We start from the raw sequence: 17,825 nt of genomic DNA, 5'->3' as shown, positions 1-17,825 counted from the left end.
AACAGATTCTCAAGAACATAAATATGATCTTCACAATTTGTTCTTAATTTGATATATTTTTTGACAGCTCCTTTCCAGATATATTTGAGGGGATGGGTGTAGAGATTTATTTTTACTGTAGTGAAAGATGTTCAGTTAAATCCAGTTAGAGAAGCATTGGAAAGAGAGAAACACAATGATTTAATAACCTTTTTGCTATAAACGTAGCTGAAAATCTGAAAAGGTGGTCCTGTAAAGTGATGTGAGGTACTTTTGCTTTCTGCTGAGGAATAATAACACAATCCTATGTTTGTCTCAGTGGTAAAGGTAGAATGATAACAATAGAGGCAAAATACATGTTTCATTCAAGTATTTATTCTAGTTTTATTCTGATATCTTCCATTAGTTTCACTTAGCAAAAGAAGGAGTTCATTGTGTGAGGCTGGGCCCAGCCACTGGGTCAGCTGGAGTATCTATGAAGTCAATGCTGAAGTCAAAGATATTCTTTAAGAGTGAGGGGGTGGTTATTCAGAGGAGGTTTCTCTGCACCGTGCCTCTGCATGCCTCGATCTCCTGCTGTTATAAAATCAGCAACGAAAGCAAAATTTAATTTACGAAGTTCAAGTGCCTGCGACCTGTATTCTGCCCTAGTGCCCCTGAAGACTTTTTTTTTCCTTTATTTTATCTATCTTGAATGTGCTAGAGGGAGATATCTCCTTTGTTTTATAAACTTCCTGTGTGGTCAGCACATTTTGAATTCAAATGTTTCTGAAAAGATAGCTTTGTTAACATGCCTTCAATGTTCTGATACCTTTGAGAAATCTCTCATAGTTCTTACTGGATGTGAATGGATCAATGGAAACTTTTGACAAAAGCTGTGAATCATATGGCTTTTGGTATTATTTTCTTAACTACAAATATAGACCAGAATGGTTCTAGTTGCAAACCTACAATGGTCATCTGGTCCAACTTCTGAGTCCAAATATATCAGGATAGTAACCTGAAATTATAATTGCTAATGTGATAAAATGGATTGAAAATAAATGGGAAAGCAGATCCAACATATGAAATAAAAGTCTGTTCACTTTTTAGCATATATTCATATTGCCTACATTGGAAATGAACCACACACCTACTTATTTCAATGTTTTTACATTCTCGAGCATTCAGAGAAGTTTAAATTTTAAATTCAGGTATGACTGCTTTTCAAAAAACCTCAACTTGATAAACACCAATTAAAAATAAAGATGGAAATTTTCAAATACATTATAACCTAAATGGGCATAAGTGACTGGTGCAGATGAGTTTACTGGAAAGAATAGTACTTATTGGCCAGGACACACCGAATAGGATCTGTTTCTTAGAAGCAGGACAGTAGAGCAAAACCTGCACATGGTGAAAATTTGTTCACAATGGCTTTTAGGTAAGAATGCCCAACTCCATCTTGATTCTCTGTTTTCATTAAAGCACACTTCAGGTTATCCATACTTCAAAGTTAAATAAACAGAAGTACTTTGTAATAGTCTTCATTACAGGTAACAGATAAAAGGTGCCGTTTACTAATGTTTCACGATTATTTCACTAGCTTCATTGTACTACTCTTTTCTTATCTTTTCTTATTACAACTCCTTTAAAAAAAAGTTGTACATAATGTAATAGTGACCAGTTTGTACAGACCTGGAAGTGCTGTGAATGTTAAAGGTAATGTGTTTGAGTTGTAGCTGCCTTGCTGTGAATAAGAACCACTTAAGTAATATGGATTCAGCTTGATTAGATAATGCATGCCAAAATATGAACAGGGTAAAAATTAATAGAACAAAGAGAACTTCAAACCAAACAAAAACTTTCTAGTTACAGTGGGTGAAATTAGATTTTGTATCACTTGTAAGGGGAGTGTCTGCCTTGGAATGATAAAAATTTTTTTCATGTTTGCTCTTAGCTACTCAGAGTCCAGCCTTGAAACCCATAACTCTACCTTCTGCAGAAGCCAGAGAGATGGAAATGGGTAATTAGCAGATTAGCTTTATGACTTTTTTTTCCCATTATCTTAGCATCATGTAGATCTGCAAATGATAATCTTGAGATCTGTTTTAGAACCTTGGCTACTAACACTCACAGAGAACTTATTCTCCATTCTTGTGTCTGTGTAATCAGCTGAAAATCTTATTTGTTATTGGCTAAAAAACTGCTTAAAGAAAGTGTTGTCATATCTTGTCAATACCTGTCTTTCTGTAGAGCTGCAGCTCTTACCTAGAAAATTTAATATGATAGAATTCCTTGCTGGTGAGAGTCCTTTCAGGCATGTGGAACTTGCATTTCAGGCCAGAAAACTGTATTGCCAGCCATCATCTCCTGTTGTCATGGCAGTTGTCTCATGTCTCATTTTAGACCGTCTGCCATCTTGCTTAGCTTTGCTTTAGCATCATCTGGAATTGCACAGCCTTCACTAAGCTATTCAGACCTAATCCATCAAGTCACGGGTCTCTCAGCATTTTAAGCTCAGATTCTTTTTTCACCTTTTGAGGAAAAACAGCCTGTTTCTTCGGGATCCAAACCATCTGGTACCATAGAAGTGCAACCAACCAGAGCCAGTAATGGTTTCTCATAAGGTTAATCCTCCTGACAGTTAGGAATTTTTAGAGGAGACATAGTGCCTCTCATTAAATACTTTGTTTAGTTTGACATAAATGAAGAATAACTGTAGGTATGAAAGTGCTGCATCAAAATATCAGATTTTTTAATGAAATTTTATATGAAATACTGAACTAGTAGTTCAGAGGTTTTTCCGTATTTGGCAACAGCATGTAATTCTCAGTTTTAAAATTAAATTAGACTTACTGTAAATATCAAATTTAAATAGGCCTTTCCACACCTGAGATTCATAAGTGGAATATCCTGATTTGCTGAAATATTCAGAGTTGCAAGAGATGAATGGAAACTTCAGAAATTCCAACATATTTTGAAACTGTAGCTCTTCTTTTAGCCTTTCTGTGTAAGCATAGACGTAACTCTAAGTGCCCAGATTTCAAAAATAGCACTATAAAAGCATATCATTGAAAATTCAGACACTGTCATGGTACTTAGAAAAATTCTATTATGTGTTTTTCTTAGGTTATAGATGTTATTTACTTAGGGCAACAGACAGTTACCCAAAGAAGGAAAAAAAGTAAGATGATAGCCAGTTGGAAAGATTTCATTTCATTAGCATGCCAGTAGGGTAATGCTTGATGCATATGTTTTTGGAAGAAATTAGCATTGAAGGAAATCCATTAATGAGGGGGACATTGATTGCAGCTGTCCACCATTACACATCTGACAAAAGGCAGTTTATATGTTTCATTTGGTCCAGTTCTTGTTTTGTCATCCTCTTCCCTTCTCCAGTTTCCACACCACTATATCCTCTTTCCTGATCCTAGGAGCTCTAAACAAAAATTTCATGCAGTCCCAGTTTGCTACATTTTGTTTATAATTTGTTCTCCTATTTTGAATAGCCTTGTATCTCTCCTTTTTAACTCTATAGTTCAACTTCTTTTTGTGTGATTCTGAGAACAGTTTGGTCATTAATTGCATTATGTATCTGTTTATTAATGCATGTTCTTGGAAATAATTTTCAAGTCACAATTGGTTATTGTACATTTCAGATTCTACCTTTCTGTGGAACATAATGCGTTAAATATTACCCAGAGGTTTTGTCAACTCATAAAAGAATACGATCCTGTTTCAGGATGGTTCTTGTCACTTCAAAACAGGATTGTTTTGAATAGAGCTGTCAAATACAGCAGAATTTTTGCTTTTATTTTCCAGCTTCACATGACTTTCTTCATATTATTTCTACTCCCCAAACTTTTACATCTTCAGAAATACCAGGCACTGGTAAATTATAATAATATTATTTCAGAAGCATACCCATTTGATTGGTTGGTGCCGAAAAGTTTATTACTGCTTCCATGTTGACAGTTTCAGACAGCTGTTGCATACTACTTGCCTTGGGTGTTGCCCTATGTTTTGTTTTTTCAAATTCTGTATCGGCATCATCATTCCTGGGACCAGGCACGCACAGGTTTGTAGAAAGACTGCAACTAGCTTAAAGAATAATGCAGTATTGATCAAATAGCTGTATTAAGAAAAGATTTAAATTTTGCAAAACTTAAAACTATTACAGTCAAGTAAAATATGCTACTTTTTAGGGATAAGATTTTCTTCTTCTTTCTTGCTTTCTGTCAGTTTTTCATTGTTCATAAATATTTTGCTGTGAGTTTTCCTGTGTATTGCCTTAAAATAAGAAAGTTATGGCATCTCAGACCAGAGCTTTCAAACTAAGCTATACTTTGAGTTATAGCTTTGAAGATAGGTTGTTTTTCCTGTAGTCTTTGGTACATGAGGATGCTTAAGCTTTTTAAGCATTTCTTGAGCATGAAGAAGTTAAGAGGTGAGGGCAATGGAGAAGGGGTAGAAGGAGGTTAAGGGGGAAGGAAAGCAGTTTATTGCCCAAGTCTTCTTTGACCAATGCAGCCATAGTCTGCTAAATTCTATGCTGAATAATCTACTGGTTCTTGGCACACCAATACCGTTCATGTTTATATTGGCAGGCCCACTGACTGTTTTCTGGATCAAAAGGTGTTTTCTTACTACCTGCCATTCATAATGTGCTAAGATTATTAAGCAGTAACAAGAATTCTCATTAGTATGAATAATTAGGTCACCTGGTTTCCACATCAGCTTCTACACCAGCCTACCAGTCCACGACACAGAGTAATGTTAGCTGATTTCCACACAAAATTTTCCCTGTGCTTCCATTTTAACAAAGCAACATTTGTCTGCTGAGTCCTGTGCTATCCAAGTAGCTCTTGAGGCAATTTTAAGCCTTTTAACACAAGATTATCTTTTCAGATTTAGGTGAAAGGAAGACTCTTCCTTCAAGATCCACAACATCTGGCATACCAGAAATGCCACCAATCTCATCTGGTAATAGCCTCTCTCTTCGTTGTAGTTCTCCTGACATCTAGTCAGTCTCTCAAAAGACACAGCAATGCTTTGCCAAATGGAGGTCTCAGAAATTCTGTTTTGTTCTGTATAAAAGTGTAACTGGAGAGAGAGACCAGTCATGTCCGTTGCAACATTCGAGAAATTGGAAAAGAAATGTTGGAATGATAGGATCAAAATTTTTTATGTTGGTAAACAATTAGCTAGGTTGTCCTGTGGAGTTATTGTTCAGGTTTTTTGTAAAGAATTTTGTGTGTGTCTATATGGAGGCCCATTTTTAGGAGTAGTTAAATAAGTGTTAACACGTCAGATTTGTTCCTTTTGTACATCGAATGCAAAAGCATCTCCATAGGTGGAAAAAATATTTATCTGCTGTTCAAAAGAATACCCCATGAGATTTTAACCATTGGAAAATGCAAGTTAGTTATTTGATTAGTGAGTCATTGCATGTTACTAGAAAAGGATCAAGTCGAAGGGAACTGAATCAAAGGGTTTCCATTTCCAAAGGTTGGGTTTATCAAAATATTCCAGAGGAATCACTAGGCACCACTTCCTTATTACCAGCAACTTCATTCTTGTGCATGTTTTCAAACTGTCACCAAGTCTTGCCTACCTTGCATCTGAAGCCAAGTCCAAAGAAATGGGCAAAAGTGAGCAGTGTTGATAAGTGTATATATATATATATATATATATATATATATATATATATATATATATATATATATATACTGTAGATTTAACAGTGGTTTATGTACCGAGTTGTGCATTTTCCTTGTGCAAGATCAGGATAAGAGAGTATAAGGGAGTCACTTCAGTGAAGTTACATGTCCTTCAGTGTGCGAAGAGATGTCAGATTGTACAAGTTTAAGTTGTTGTAAGATGTGCTAGAATTCTGCAGAAATATTTTTACTGGTCACTTATTTGCAAGAATTTCTCTACAGATAGAGAAATTCTCTACACTGTCCCTTATTAGTGGCAGGGACAGTAATTTCTGACCCATAGAATGAAGGATTTTGTTGCTTGTTGGGAAAAGTGAGATCAGACTTTGAATTCTAAATACAAAGATGTGATTCTCAGTTCTCATGTTACTATGCAATTACTATTAGCAATTAGATGTATGCAATTACATCTTTAAAGGACATGTAAGGAGTGGTTTGGTAAATTAGACACTTAGGCATTTTTATGCTGATGGAGAGCCATTTAGTTACTGAGGTTCAAGGACTATTGTGATACTTGCAACCACAACAAGACAGTTGACTCTTGATTTGATCACTGAGTCACAAGGTAATGCCAGGAAAAAGCATGTGTGGCCCTAAATACAGATGTCTGGGGGCTGGGAACTGATGCTGCTTGTACTGCTGTGGCAAGGCTCAGTGGATATCTCAAGATCATTTCCATGTCTGACTGTAGCACCCAAGAGACCAGCCCTGGAATCGACCTTGTCTGCTTCACCAGAAACCACAAGGATGGGTAAATAGCCAGCCATTCCCTTCCTTCCTTCATCACTTTGGCAATGCTTTTCCCTACAGTGGTGAGCCTGTTCAGATGTGCTGATGTCCTGAGAAGTGGGGTCAATGATGTGGTTGGACCTCCATGAGTCCTTGTTAGAAATTGTTACACATGTGAGCTTTCTGTGGCCTTTTCTGGGGTTCCATTTCTAGGTTTCCTCTGACACCTTGGGCTACCTCTGCCAGTTGAAAGACAGCATCCTGCTACTGCAGAGATTGATGCTGTGACAGGAGAGCCTGGCCCAAGCATTGCCGTGTCTCCTTTTCTGTAGCTCTGTCTTGATATGACCCTGCAACAGCAGCCTGTCTGAGGACCTGAAGATGGTTTTTGTGTTTGATCTTAGCTACTCGAAGACCAAGGCTGAAGTCCACCACTCCTTCCTCCCTGGCAACCAAGCAAACTGTGATGGGTAACTAGCAAACCCCTTCTTTTTCCATTGTCTGCCATCTCCCTTGTTCCCCATCACGCCTCTCACCCCAAACCACCTGGCATCCTTCTCATCTCCCATGGACAACATGAAGACCCGTTGGTGCAGCTTGGCTTGCTGAAGCACTCGTCACACTGGTTCTGCAATTCTGCTGTTTGATCCCGTGCTTTTTCCATTGCTGACAAGTATTTTCTGCAGGAAGCATGTGACATCTTGCAGAGAGACCACGTGATTGCACCTTGCCTTCAGCTCCATCCCCCTGCTTCTTTGTGTGTTGGGAGCGGGTCTTGCCTTCTCTGTTCCAATATGACAGCATTTTTCAGAGGCAAATCCCATCGGGGCTGGCGCAAGAGGACAGCACAGCAGTTCAGCCACCCTCCAGGGAGTCCTGGTGCAAGGGTGCAGCCGTTTGTTGCTTCATCACTGACTTTCAAGGTGGCTGGTTGTCTTCTGCCCATGGCTTTACATTGCCATCACCTGGGTGTGGGAACGCTCTGCTCTGCTGCTGCTTTTGTGGTTGTGTTAGGGTTTTAAGCTCGATGCCTCTTTTCAGCTTTTGGTGAATCATGGCATGTTTCTTCAGGGTTCAAGACACCAGCAGTGTTTGGTGGTAATGATATTTCTTGCAGGTCTGGTAATGATGCGAGATGGGAATTGTCCCAAGAGATCTTGTTATGCTTTTAGTCAAACTTATTTCTCTTGGGGTAAAGTGTAAGTGTAGAGATGTAAAGGACATATGTGAAAAGCCATATTTACTTCAGGCATTGAATACAGCACTTGGAAACAATGGGTGGAGGCGCTTTTGACAAGAGCTTCTTTCACATTAGCAGGTGTGCAAGATAAGTCCTGTGCCCTGGCATTACTTTGTGGCCCATGTGGTAACAAAGCGTTTTCTGAGCAGGCTGGTAAACCTAAAATCTGAAGTAGAGTCCAAGTTAAAAGTGGAATGAACAATATGAAATACCTTGGTACTTCTGTCTGTAGCAGTCTTGCTTTCATATCAGCTGAGATATGTCATGCACTTCATGGTCTTTTTCAGGGAAGTTACATTCCTTACCTTCCTTTACTTAAAGTAATTTTTTGGCTTTCTTGTTTTTACAGTGGAGCAATTAGATTACTTGTAATTATAACAAAGCATACAAATTTGGCTGGGCTAAGAATATTCCTTTCTCTTTCCCTGCATGGTGATGTCTTAATCACTTTTTATGTTCTTTTATTTTTGCTAATTTTTTAATTGGATTTTTTTCTCTGTCTTCATTTCATAAATTTGCTTCCTTTTTTCTTCCCTTTGCCCAGTTTTTTTGCAATTTTTCAGGGGTTTTTTTGCATTTCTACTAACCTTTTGGGAATTTTTTCCATTTAACTTATGTCATCCCATTGAATTTTTTGCATCATATTTATGTGTTTTTACACATAAATATTAACCTTTCTTTTAAAAATTTTGCTCATTTTACAGAATATGTTTTTATGGTTTTTTCAATTCTTTATTTATTATTTCAGTTCTTTATTTCATTATTTGTAGTCTAAACCATCAAGTCCACGGTTGCAGGTGATCCTATGGTGTGATGGTTGGTGTATTATTTAAATAATAAGCCACAATTTTTTTTCCAGCCTCCCATGACTTTCTTCATGTTACTTCCACTCCCCAAACTTCCACATCTGCAAAAATGTCAGATCGAGAGACTGGTAAATTGCATTTATTTTATTTCCTATCCTTTGTTTGTCTTGATATATAAGTGATATTATTCTGATGTTTATTTGTCCCATATTTTTAATGTTACCTCCAGTGGTCTTTCATTTGGTCATTAAGGCTTCATGTTATTTGTAATAGTTGCGAGTGTCCAGCAGTTTTGGCCTCAAGTAAGTGATCCTGATTCCATCGGGCTATTTCAGGCTGGTATCATGTTACTGAAGGGTTGTGATGGGGAGTGTGGGGCAGAATTTAGCACTTGAAAGGAAACTGTCAGGCTTTGATGAATTTTGGGTTGTCAGCATAACAGTTATCCTTTGAGGAGGGAATGGTTTTTCTTTAGCTAGTATGGACTTTTTAAAGAGATTTGTTGTTTGAACATTTGTTTCCTGTTATAACTTTTTTAAGTAGCCTCTAATATTCAAAAGACTGCTGCATTACAGCATTTTGGCATTAAAGGTTATTTTTACAGTTACTTCTGCTAACAATTTATCACTTCTCCCCATGTATTTATGAAGAATATAGGGTCTTAGGCACAATATATGCATTTGTATTAGGCCATGAGATTTTTCCCAGAATATAATCATAAAAAATAGTAGAGAGTTGCTGTGAGTTTCTCGTCTGTGCTTCTGCTCGTGCTAGCATGATTTAAGCAAGTGATATTTTATAATATCAGTGTATCAAACATCATTCTCTTTCCAGGGACGAACCAAGTGAAATTGGGTAAATGAGCATTGACATATTTTGTCATCTGGAGATTAGCTTATTACAATACACATACGCTATTCATGTTTTCTCTAGTCTTACTTGTTAAGGTTTTTTGGTCCACATTCTTTTAGTTTCTCTATACAGATAAATGTAGCAAACCTTAGCTTTTATCCACTGCAGAATTCACACTGAACACAAACATGATGCAGCTGTGCTAATACTCCAAGGGTGGTGCTGACAGTTATCCTGCCTCTGCATGAATACCATATTTTTGTTTCCTTTTGAAGTTGAGAACTCCAGTTTTCCAAGGTCATTTCGGTCAAATCAAACTATCTTCATTAGGTAAAAGAGCTTTAGCAGTTAGTCAGGCACGGCTTTACTGTTCTCTGTGGCATTATTCTTGCCAAACTACTACAGAATTCTCTCTTGATGTAAAGAATTGGGCTACTTAGATTTCTTACTACTTGGTCTTCAACTTTAATCAGTCATGAGTGTTCTTAACATCAGGAACACCTACTGTTCAGTTTTTCATATAACACTGCCCATAGAGATAGAGCATGTTTCTTTCATTCTGACTGCATAATATCTGTATTGGAAATGGTGGTCTTGGGGATCTAATAGATTCTGATTTTTTTTTGAGTTTGTTTTTTCATTAAAATGCTATCAGAAAAGCATAAAGATAATTTTTAAGCCATTTTCTGCCGAAGGATGATCAGTTTCTGTAAACCTGTTTCTATCAAAGTATCTTTGTGGCATTTGGAGGAAAAATGTGATCCCTGGGCAAAATACAAATTTATAGACCATGTTCATGAAAGTGTTTTGATACCATCTATGTGAAAATGGTCTGCATGTTGTATCCAAATAATATTGGACTTTTGCAGCTCTTTATTTAAAAGACTTATCTGAAACACCCAAACTAAAGGGAGAAGAGGCTTGCTGTCAGCTGTTGCTATTGGATAGAATTTGAAAATAAGATGCAGAGAGCTGACCTTGTAGTAAATGTGTCAGAATTAGATGTTATGTATCAAAAAAAAAAAAAACAAACCCACAAGATGAAGAATGGAGTAGGCCACCACAGATATTAATTAGAAGTGTGTATGCAAGAAATCTAAAATAAGTTTAGATCCATCAGACATGCTAAGGGCCAAAAATCACCTTATCTGAAGACTGATTTCACTTATTGTTTCAAGATTTTTTTCATATTTGACCTTAGCTACCCAGGGACCAAGCCTGAAATTCACTTCTCATCCCTCCACGGAAACCAGAGGGAGCATGATTGGTAAATAGTATATCATTGCATTAGCTTTTCTAGCCCTTGCCATCACTTGCATTGGCTGTGGACAGTGCTAAGATTCATTCAGACATGTTGCTTTGAAGACTACTTGATGCTAGGCTTTCCCTCCACCCCCACTCCCACCCCTGCTCAACCTGGCCATTTCTGCGTAATCAAAGCTGAAAAATAATTTAGCACACTGACTGAATAACAGTCTACAAAGAAACCTCTGCTAGCTTATATTGCCTTTGATTTTCTTCTGGTAGCTGCAATTTTCATTTAAAGAATAGGTACTTTAAAACAAAGGCCAGTGAGAAGAAGAATACTTAGCATGAGCTACTTGGAATTGGCCCTACTTCATTTCACACCAGCTTCAGTGTTAATGTAGCACCTCATTTCACAGCTGATCTTTGCAGCTGCTTACAAATTGCTTGATCTCTCATCAGTGTCATCTTGAATTGCGCACCAGCTACCGTCCAAATACTGCAGCTCTGAAGTCAGTTCTCGTTTTAACTCCAGATTTTCTTTCAGCTTTGGATGAAAATCAGCACATTTCCTCAACATCTGAAACATCTGGCATTCAAGAAATGCCATCAGCTGTACCTGGTAATACTTGAAAAATGTGATTTTAAATAGAAATTCCCACAGAGATTTCATCAAACATTTGGAATATTGTTAATTAAGTTGAACATGATTGAAAATAACTTCAGAACAAACATAATTCATTTGCTCTCTCAGATACCAGACTTGGGAAATATAGGAAATTTTGTGTGATGCTTTAAAACAGTAAATATTCTCTTCTAATTTTGGTCTACGTTCCTGATATATTTACAGATCTGTATTGCTGTGCTTGATGTTAATCAGCATGTCTTATTACATACAGTAGTGTTCTCTTTTTAAGTTGGGTACCGCAGATGGGTAGGAGTGAAAGCTAATGAAAATATTGTTTTAAACCCCTAATGAAACTATTCTAATGGTTGCAAGTGTTGAGTATGTCCCATAGAAATAATAGAATCAATAATAATGAATATATGGAGTTCAAAATAATGGAGAATAGACCCTTAAATACTTTAACTTGAGTATACTTAAAGCAGTTATTTTAAGTCAGACATTTTGCTGCCAATATTGGGAGACAGCATGGGCCCAAAACTAACAAAAACTAAAGCATGCTTGTGAGATGTATTGCTATATTGCTTGAGTGCAGCTTTTGAAATAAATGGCACAACATTCTAATTAAAGAAAATATTTGCAACAAATTGATCTTAACTGGATGCTTCTATGGTAGATGTGATGCTTTCAAATACCTGTTATGCCAGACTCCAGTAAAATTAAACTGTTAGATGATGGTATTTTATTGACAATTAAATTACTTACACCTATAAATATATAATAATCTAAAGTACGTAGTTTTCCTGTTCTTCCTTCCCAACATTTATTCTTTAGGGTTCTACTTCCTCGATTCACAAAATAAGCTAACTTACCAATGCCTTACAAAATGACACTGAACAAATGCAGTTTTATCAATGCTCAAGGTTCTGCTAGGTTTACTGTACCTGCAAGAAGAAATATTTCACTTTCTTTCAATAATGACAGTTTCATCCAAAGCCTATTTCAGGTTGTTGCCAAAACTCCCTCGCAGCAAAAAGTGGACTAAATGGATATTTGACAGAAAATTTTTAGTAGCTGTCCAGTTGCCTGTAATTGCAGATTAATGGGAAAGCTTGCAGATTCCAACTAAGCATTCTTAAAATCAAGAAATGGAGATGTGTTAGGTTTATATATTTATTCTTCAGGGGTATTAATCAGTATCTATCATTAATGCGTCTTCCATACTGAGGAATAACTTATAATCAAGTACTTTAACAGAAAGTTTCAGTAATGGTTTTCCATAATGGTTTTCTATGTATTGATATAATAGCAAATTCAAGTTCAATTCTTTATTCTGCTTTCTTTGCCTATAAACAAAGTTATACTGCACTTTTTCCAAACTAGAGGGGTCAATTTCTCAACAATTACAGTGTCTGAGAGAATGGAAAAAAAAATCATGCCTGATCTAGTCTGGAATTCAACATAAACATGTTGATAAGTCCTAGATTTGAAGGAGAGTTAAAAATGTGACTAAATATTATAATAATGCTTAATTTACATATCCTAGTCATAGACTTGAGATGGGAAACCCTAGCATGTACAGCTGTTTGTATTTAAGGGACTTGCTTAGAATAACCTAAGGAATTCTGGTTTTTGGTTTTGCATGTTTGTGTTGGGGAGGGGAGAAAGGGGAAGCGAAGAGAATGAATAGAAGGTTCTTTCAACTAAAAATAGTGAAGTTCAGCCACACAATGAGATTACTGCAGTGAAATACTTGCTTACATGTTATATCCCCTGGAGTGGGTCTCCTACTTATCCTCATGATTTCTTTTAAAAACCTATTGCTTAGTTGGTCACTTGTTAATTAGTTGTTTTTAGCAAATGTTTACTTGCCAAAGTTCTTCAAGACTGTTTCTTGAAGACTGATTAATGACTTCATATTTATTTATTGTGCTCTACGGAGCCATACAGCCCAAAAATCCAACGTGGTTATTCACGTAATGACAATACTTTCAATCTAGCCTTTTTTTTCCTTTAAAACCACAGTGTTACCCCTCTTGTAGAGTCTGTTTAAGTATGATTTTCACGTCTGATTGAGCTGTTTTAGTTTTCAACACACTTGCTTCCATTTTTCTGATGTGAACACATTTGCTTCTAACTCTAAATGGCAAGCCAGTTAAAGAACTGTTTTGAATCAATCATTTCTTGATCAGCAGCTAGAAATCATTTTTGGTACATAGTGAAAAAGGACTGATCTTTTACACCAAATTGTAAGAATTTCATTTTTCTGCTGTGTAATTTAAACTCCAAAAAGTGTAAAGGGAGAAGATTCCTAGAAGTTCTGTATACCATCAGGGTCCTCTTGTCACCATATGGGGCCGCATATCTTTCTCTTTATTCACATAATGCAGAAAGGACTTTTAAGCATCCAGTACCTGGTTTGTGTTTGCAATTACATCATCTTGAACACCACAACTTGTGTGTTTGCTATCCCAGGAGCAGTTAGATTCCTCAGCATTTTAAATCCAGGTTTTCTCTTCAGCTCTTAATGAAACACAGATAGTTTCAAAATTCATGTCTAAAGCATCTGGAGTCACGGAAATACCATCAATGCAGTCTGGTATTGACATTTCTTATGAACTGAGTGTTCTTGAATTATCAAAAGAGTTCCCAGTGTGCTTTTGGTGAATTGTTGGTTTGCTTTCCTTTTCTTTGGGGATAAGAACAACTGCAAGATAAAAATTCTGCATCAGGTACTTTAATTTAAGGTAATATATATATGATGTTTAAAATGCTGGATTATGACTTTTTTTCCAAATTCTTAGTTCACTTTTGCAGTACTAATTCTTAGTATTACCCATAATTGCCATTGACCAATTATGTAGTGCCTAATGTAATAGAATTTTACTATGAAACACTGTGAGACTCATAATCAAACTTCAACTTCTCCACTGTGTGCAGAGTATCCTGATACAGATAGCTACAGTATTGTTTGAAGTGTTATACCATTTTTTGATTTTATCTTTTTCTTTTTATGAAAGTGAATTTCTGTGGTTATAGGTATGTAAAACATCTTCCCAATAAGTTACAATGTCGGAGACAGGGAGCGATATGTGTAGGAAGTTCTCTTTGTATATTTATTTTATATTGACTGTTCATGTTCAGTTTTGGTTTTAAAACAGCTTAAAAGTTGTTCAAGTTGTAAATTCTGAAGTTTTGTAGAATATTCAAGTATATTTCTAGTGGAGGAGGACTCCCTAGCTGTGCTGTAGTGACAAAATTCTTATTACAGAGATCAAAGATAGCACAGTGAAAACTGCAAACCCAAGTCCAGGAATTCTTTAGGTAGTTTGAGACTTGATAGTCCAGATATGTCTAGGAGAAAAAAGGAATAATTTTTTTTATCTGGGGAGATAAAAGGTTTGTCAGCTTTATGCATGTTTCCTAAAGAATCAAACCAGCTTCTTTAATATTTTTTTCCTCTATAGGACACATTTAATGCTGAACACAGGAACTCTCATTTTATTCTATTGGTCTGAATCTTGTCTTCTACTGCAAACCTCTGTAGATATTTGTAAAGGTTCTGTAGTATTCCCCTGAACACTAACAGCTAGGTACTGCCTTTTATATTTGCCATATTAATTGCTGTGTTTAACACTTCTTCAAATCAGTGTTAGTAAAGGTGCAAACTTTGGCTAGGTAATTCAGAAAACATATTTGTGGAACTCTTGTTATTCCCATTTTACAGCAAACAAAATTAAGATGGAGAGGACAGTAAATAGCACAGAGCCACAGAGAAGAGTGTAGTCAAATGCATCTTTGAAAGGGAGAAATTTTGGAATCTCTTTCAATAGATCCCCTATTAATCTACCCTACAAACCTTGGATTCATTTTTGAAGGATTTTATTTGCTAAGACTGTAGGAGTCTAATAAGAACAAGAATTCCATGTTTGTAATTTTCTCTTTTTTGGTCCATCAAATTTACACTCTTCTACTTTTCCCATGTTCTTGCAAGTGTCATGGCAATTTTAAAATTTCGATTCCACTTTCTGAGGTAACCTGTTTGACCTATCACTGCTTGGGTTAAGAATTTGCTGTATTCTTTAATGAGATACTCTGTATTTTTCAATAATATATTCCTATGCAAGAAAAGGGATTTTTATTATGATCTTTGCATTTCACTGTTCTCATTTACATATCTGCTCACTGATAACTGGAAATAGATGTGACTTTTAGCTCATACTTGTCTTACAGCGTGGATATCAAATTCTGTCTGTTCGAAGTCTTTCATACCATTTCAAGATGAAAACTTGTAAACTCCTGTAAATTAAGGAGCTGCTGGTCTATTAGAGATTCTTACAGATTTTAGTTAAGAAAGCACAAGTTTTTTTTCTTCTACCAGTTGGCTCAACTCTTGAAGGAAATCCTTATTAAGTTCACCTTAATTCATTTTTCAGCAGAGAAGCTATTGTTTCCGCTTTATTTTTTCCCAGGCGTATATTTTTTTAGACTCAAAGTTCAGGTTTTTAAGTGTAGTGACATATATAATAATCAGTGCTAGTTAATTCTTTTTCAGATTAAATATATATCCAAAACTTGACAGTATCTTCGATGCACATTCTGGCTACATATTCATTGACTACTTTTCAATATATAGTTTGAAAGTAGTTGTTTGCTGCCTGAAAATGGATTTTGGAGTCTGTCAGTTACTGCTGTTAAAAGGCAGCTCTAAAGCATCATGACTGCCATTAGTGTGCAATAGGAGTAGTGTTTAACTAGTGGTTGGGTGCTTTTTTGATAATAGAGAGTGACAAAAAAACAGATGTATGATTTATTTGGTAGAAAGAGTATACCCAGATAAATATTGATTTATTTGGATGTGATTAAAGCAATGCTTTCAAATGCATAAAGAGATTGCCCTAACATCTCAAGATAGTTTCCATCTCTAATCTTAGCTCTCCCAAGACCAGTCCTGGAGCCCACAACTTTTCCATTCCTGAAAACCACGAGGACAGTGAAGGGTAAACAGTGATTCCATCATAATTGCTATCACTTTGAAATACTTAAATATGAAAAGCTGTATTTTAAAATGTAGTCAACACATTTCAATTTTTTTTCCTGATAGTGACAATGTCAAATATGTCAACAGGATGATCAGTCATTTATATAAAATATAAGGAGACACTTAATTTTTAAGATTCGTGATCACTTTTCATAATTTTCTGCTCTATAGGCTTAGTTCACTAGAAGATTAACTGTATTCTGTAGTCTGTATTCTACAGACTAACTCAACTAAACCACCCAGATTTAAAAATGGAATAATCCTGTAATGAATGCAAATAGTTATGTAAAAAAACCCTGAATGTAATATAGGCTTGATTCATCTAAAACTCTGCACTAACATTGCTTCGAAAAAAAGTGTTTGTCTCTATTTTCTGAAGGTAGTTTTCTGATTTAATCTTAGTTACTCAGAGACCAAAGCTGAAACCTACTTCCCCTCACTTTGCAAGCCAAGGAACAGTGGATGGTAAATATTATATTTTCATTTATTTGCTTTTTCTGTGCCGTCACTTGACATCGTTTGCATCTGGTTTGAGCAATATCTAGGTTTGTTAACGCACTTTAAACATCTGCCATACTCATGATAATTATGATGTTTGAACCAATGCTTTTTTCCATCACTTGAAAAATCGATTTTGAAGGGACCGGTGACAAAGAGAATTTGTCATAAAATTCCCGTGTGTCTCCAGGTGAAATTTTTATTTTGAAAATTCTTTCTAGAACTAAATATTCCAATATGGCAGAAATTTTACTTTCTCTTACTAATGTAGTAGAGATGTCTTATGGATTCCTTAGAGTACATAAATTAATTTTTCCTTATTCAATGAGCACTGAAGTTCAAGCTTGATGAACAGGTATGTTAATCATTCGCTCAGGTACTAATTGTAAAGAAGAACGGGTATTATCATACACCACGGGGAGTGGAGAGGCCTTTCATGTGAGGTCTGTTCTATGTAAAAACAATAATAGTAGTGAAAACAGTAAGAAAATACCTATTTGCAAAAATTATTAATCTTTTAAGAAGGATTGGACTTATGACTGAATATTGATAGTATAATGTGCAGTCTCTTCCTCCATGCTAGAATAATTACTAATTAGTATTTGCAGTTTTTTGCATTGGAGACATGCCCAGAACATGTCATGTTGAATTTCTAATTCTAAGATGAGTCCTGGCTCCGTTGTTCTCTCTACAATTATGGTTGTTTCAGCATCTTTCAAGGAAATGTAAGAAGTGGTTTGGTGAATTAGACACTTAGGCATTTTTATGCTGATGGAGAGCCATTTAGTTAATGAGGTTCAAGGACTATTGTGATACTTGCAACCACAACAAGACAGTTGACTCTTGATTTGATCACTGAGTCACAAGGTAATGCCAGGAAAAAGCATGTGTGGCCCTAAATACAGATATCTGGGGGCTGGGAACTGATGCTGCTTGTACTGCTGTGGCAGTGGATATCTCAGTGGATATCTCAAGATCATTTCCATGTTTGACTGTAGCACCCAAGAGACCAGCCCTGGAATCGACCTTGTCTGCTTCACCAGAAACCACAAGGATGGGTAAATAGCCAGCCATTCCCTTCCTTCCTTCATCACTTTGGCAATGCTTT

The 17,825-nt window shown here is 36.2% G+C and overlaps 1 protein-coding gene across 3 annotated transcripts in view; it reads left to right on the top strand.

Moving 5' to 3' along the window:
* Positions 1-17,825, top strand: part of ABI3BP (ABI family member 3 binding protein) — a 142,415-nt gene that overhangs the window by 60,872 nt on the left and 63,718 nt on the right. For 2 of the 3 annotated variants that reach the window (XM_017830843.1, XM_017830842.1), the window contains exons 12-15: positions 1,919-1,984; positions 4,870-4,944; positions 6,331-6,432; positions 6,815-6,880. In XM_017830843.1, the coding sequence (XP_017686332.1) occupies positions 1,919-1,984; positions 4,870-4,944; positions 6,331-6,432; positions 6,815-6,880 (309 nt within the window). Of the gene's footprint in view, positions 1-1,918; positions 1,985-4,869; positions 4,945-6,330; positions 6,433-6,814; positions 6,881-8,509; positions 8,585-10,509; positions 10,576-11,100; positions 11,176-16,112; positions 16,179-16,621; positions 16,685-17,825 lie in introns of all 3 variants that reach the window. The other variant, XM_017830841.1, reaches the window with a different exon arrangement.

The sequence above is a fragment of the Lepidothrix coronata genome, unplaced genomic scaffold (assembly GCF_001604755.1).
Source record: "Lepidothrix coronata isolate B3197 unplaced genomic scaffold, Lepidothrix_coronata-1.0 Scaffold184, whole genome shotgun sequence".
NCBI lineage: Eukaryota > Metazoa > Chordata > Aves > Passeriformes > Pipridae > Lepidothrix > Lepidothrix coronata.
This window is presented reverse-complemented; position numbering and strand designations above follow the sequence as displayed.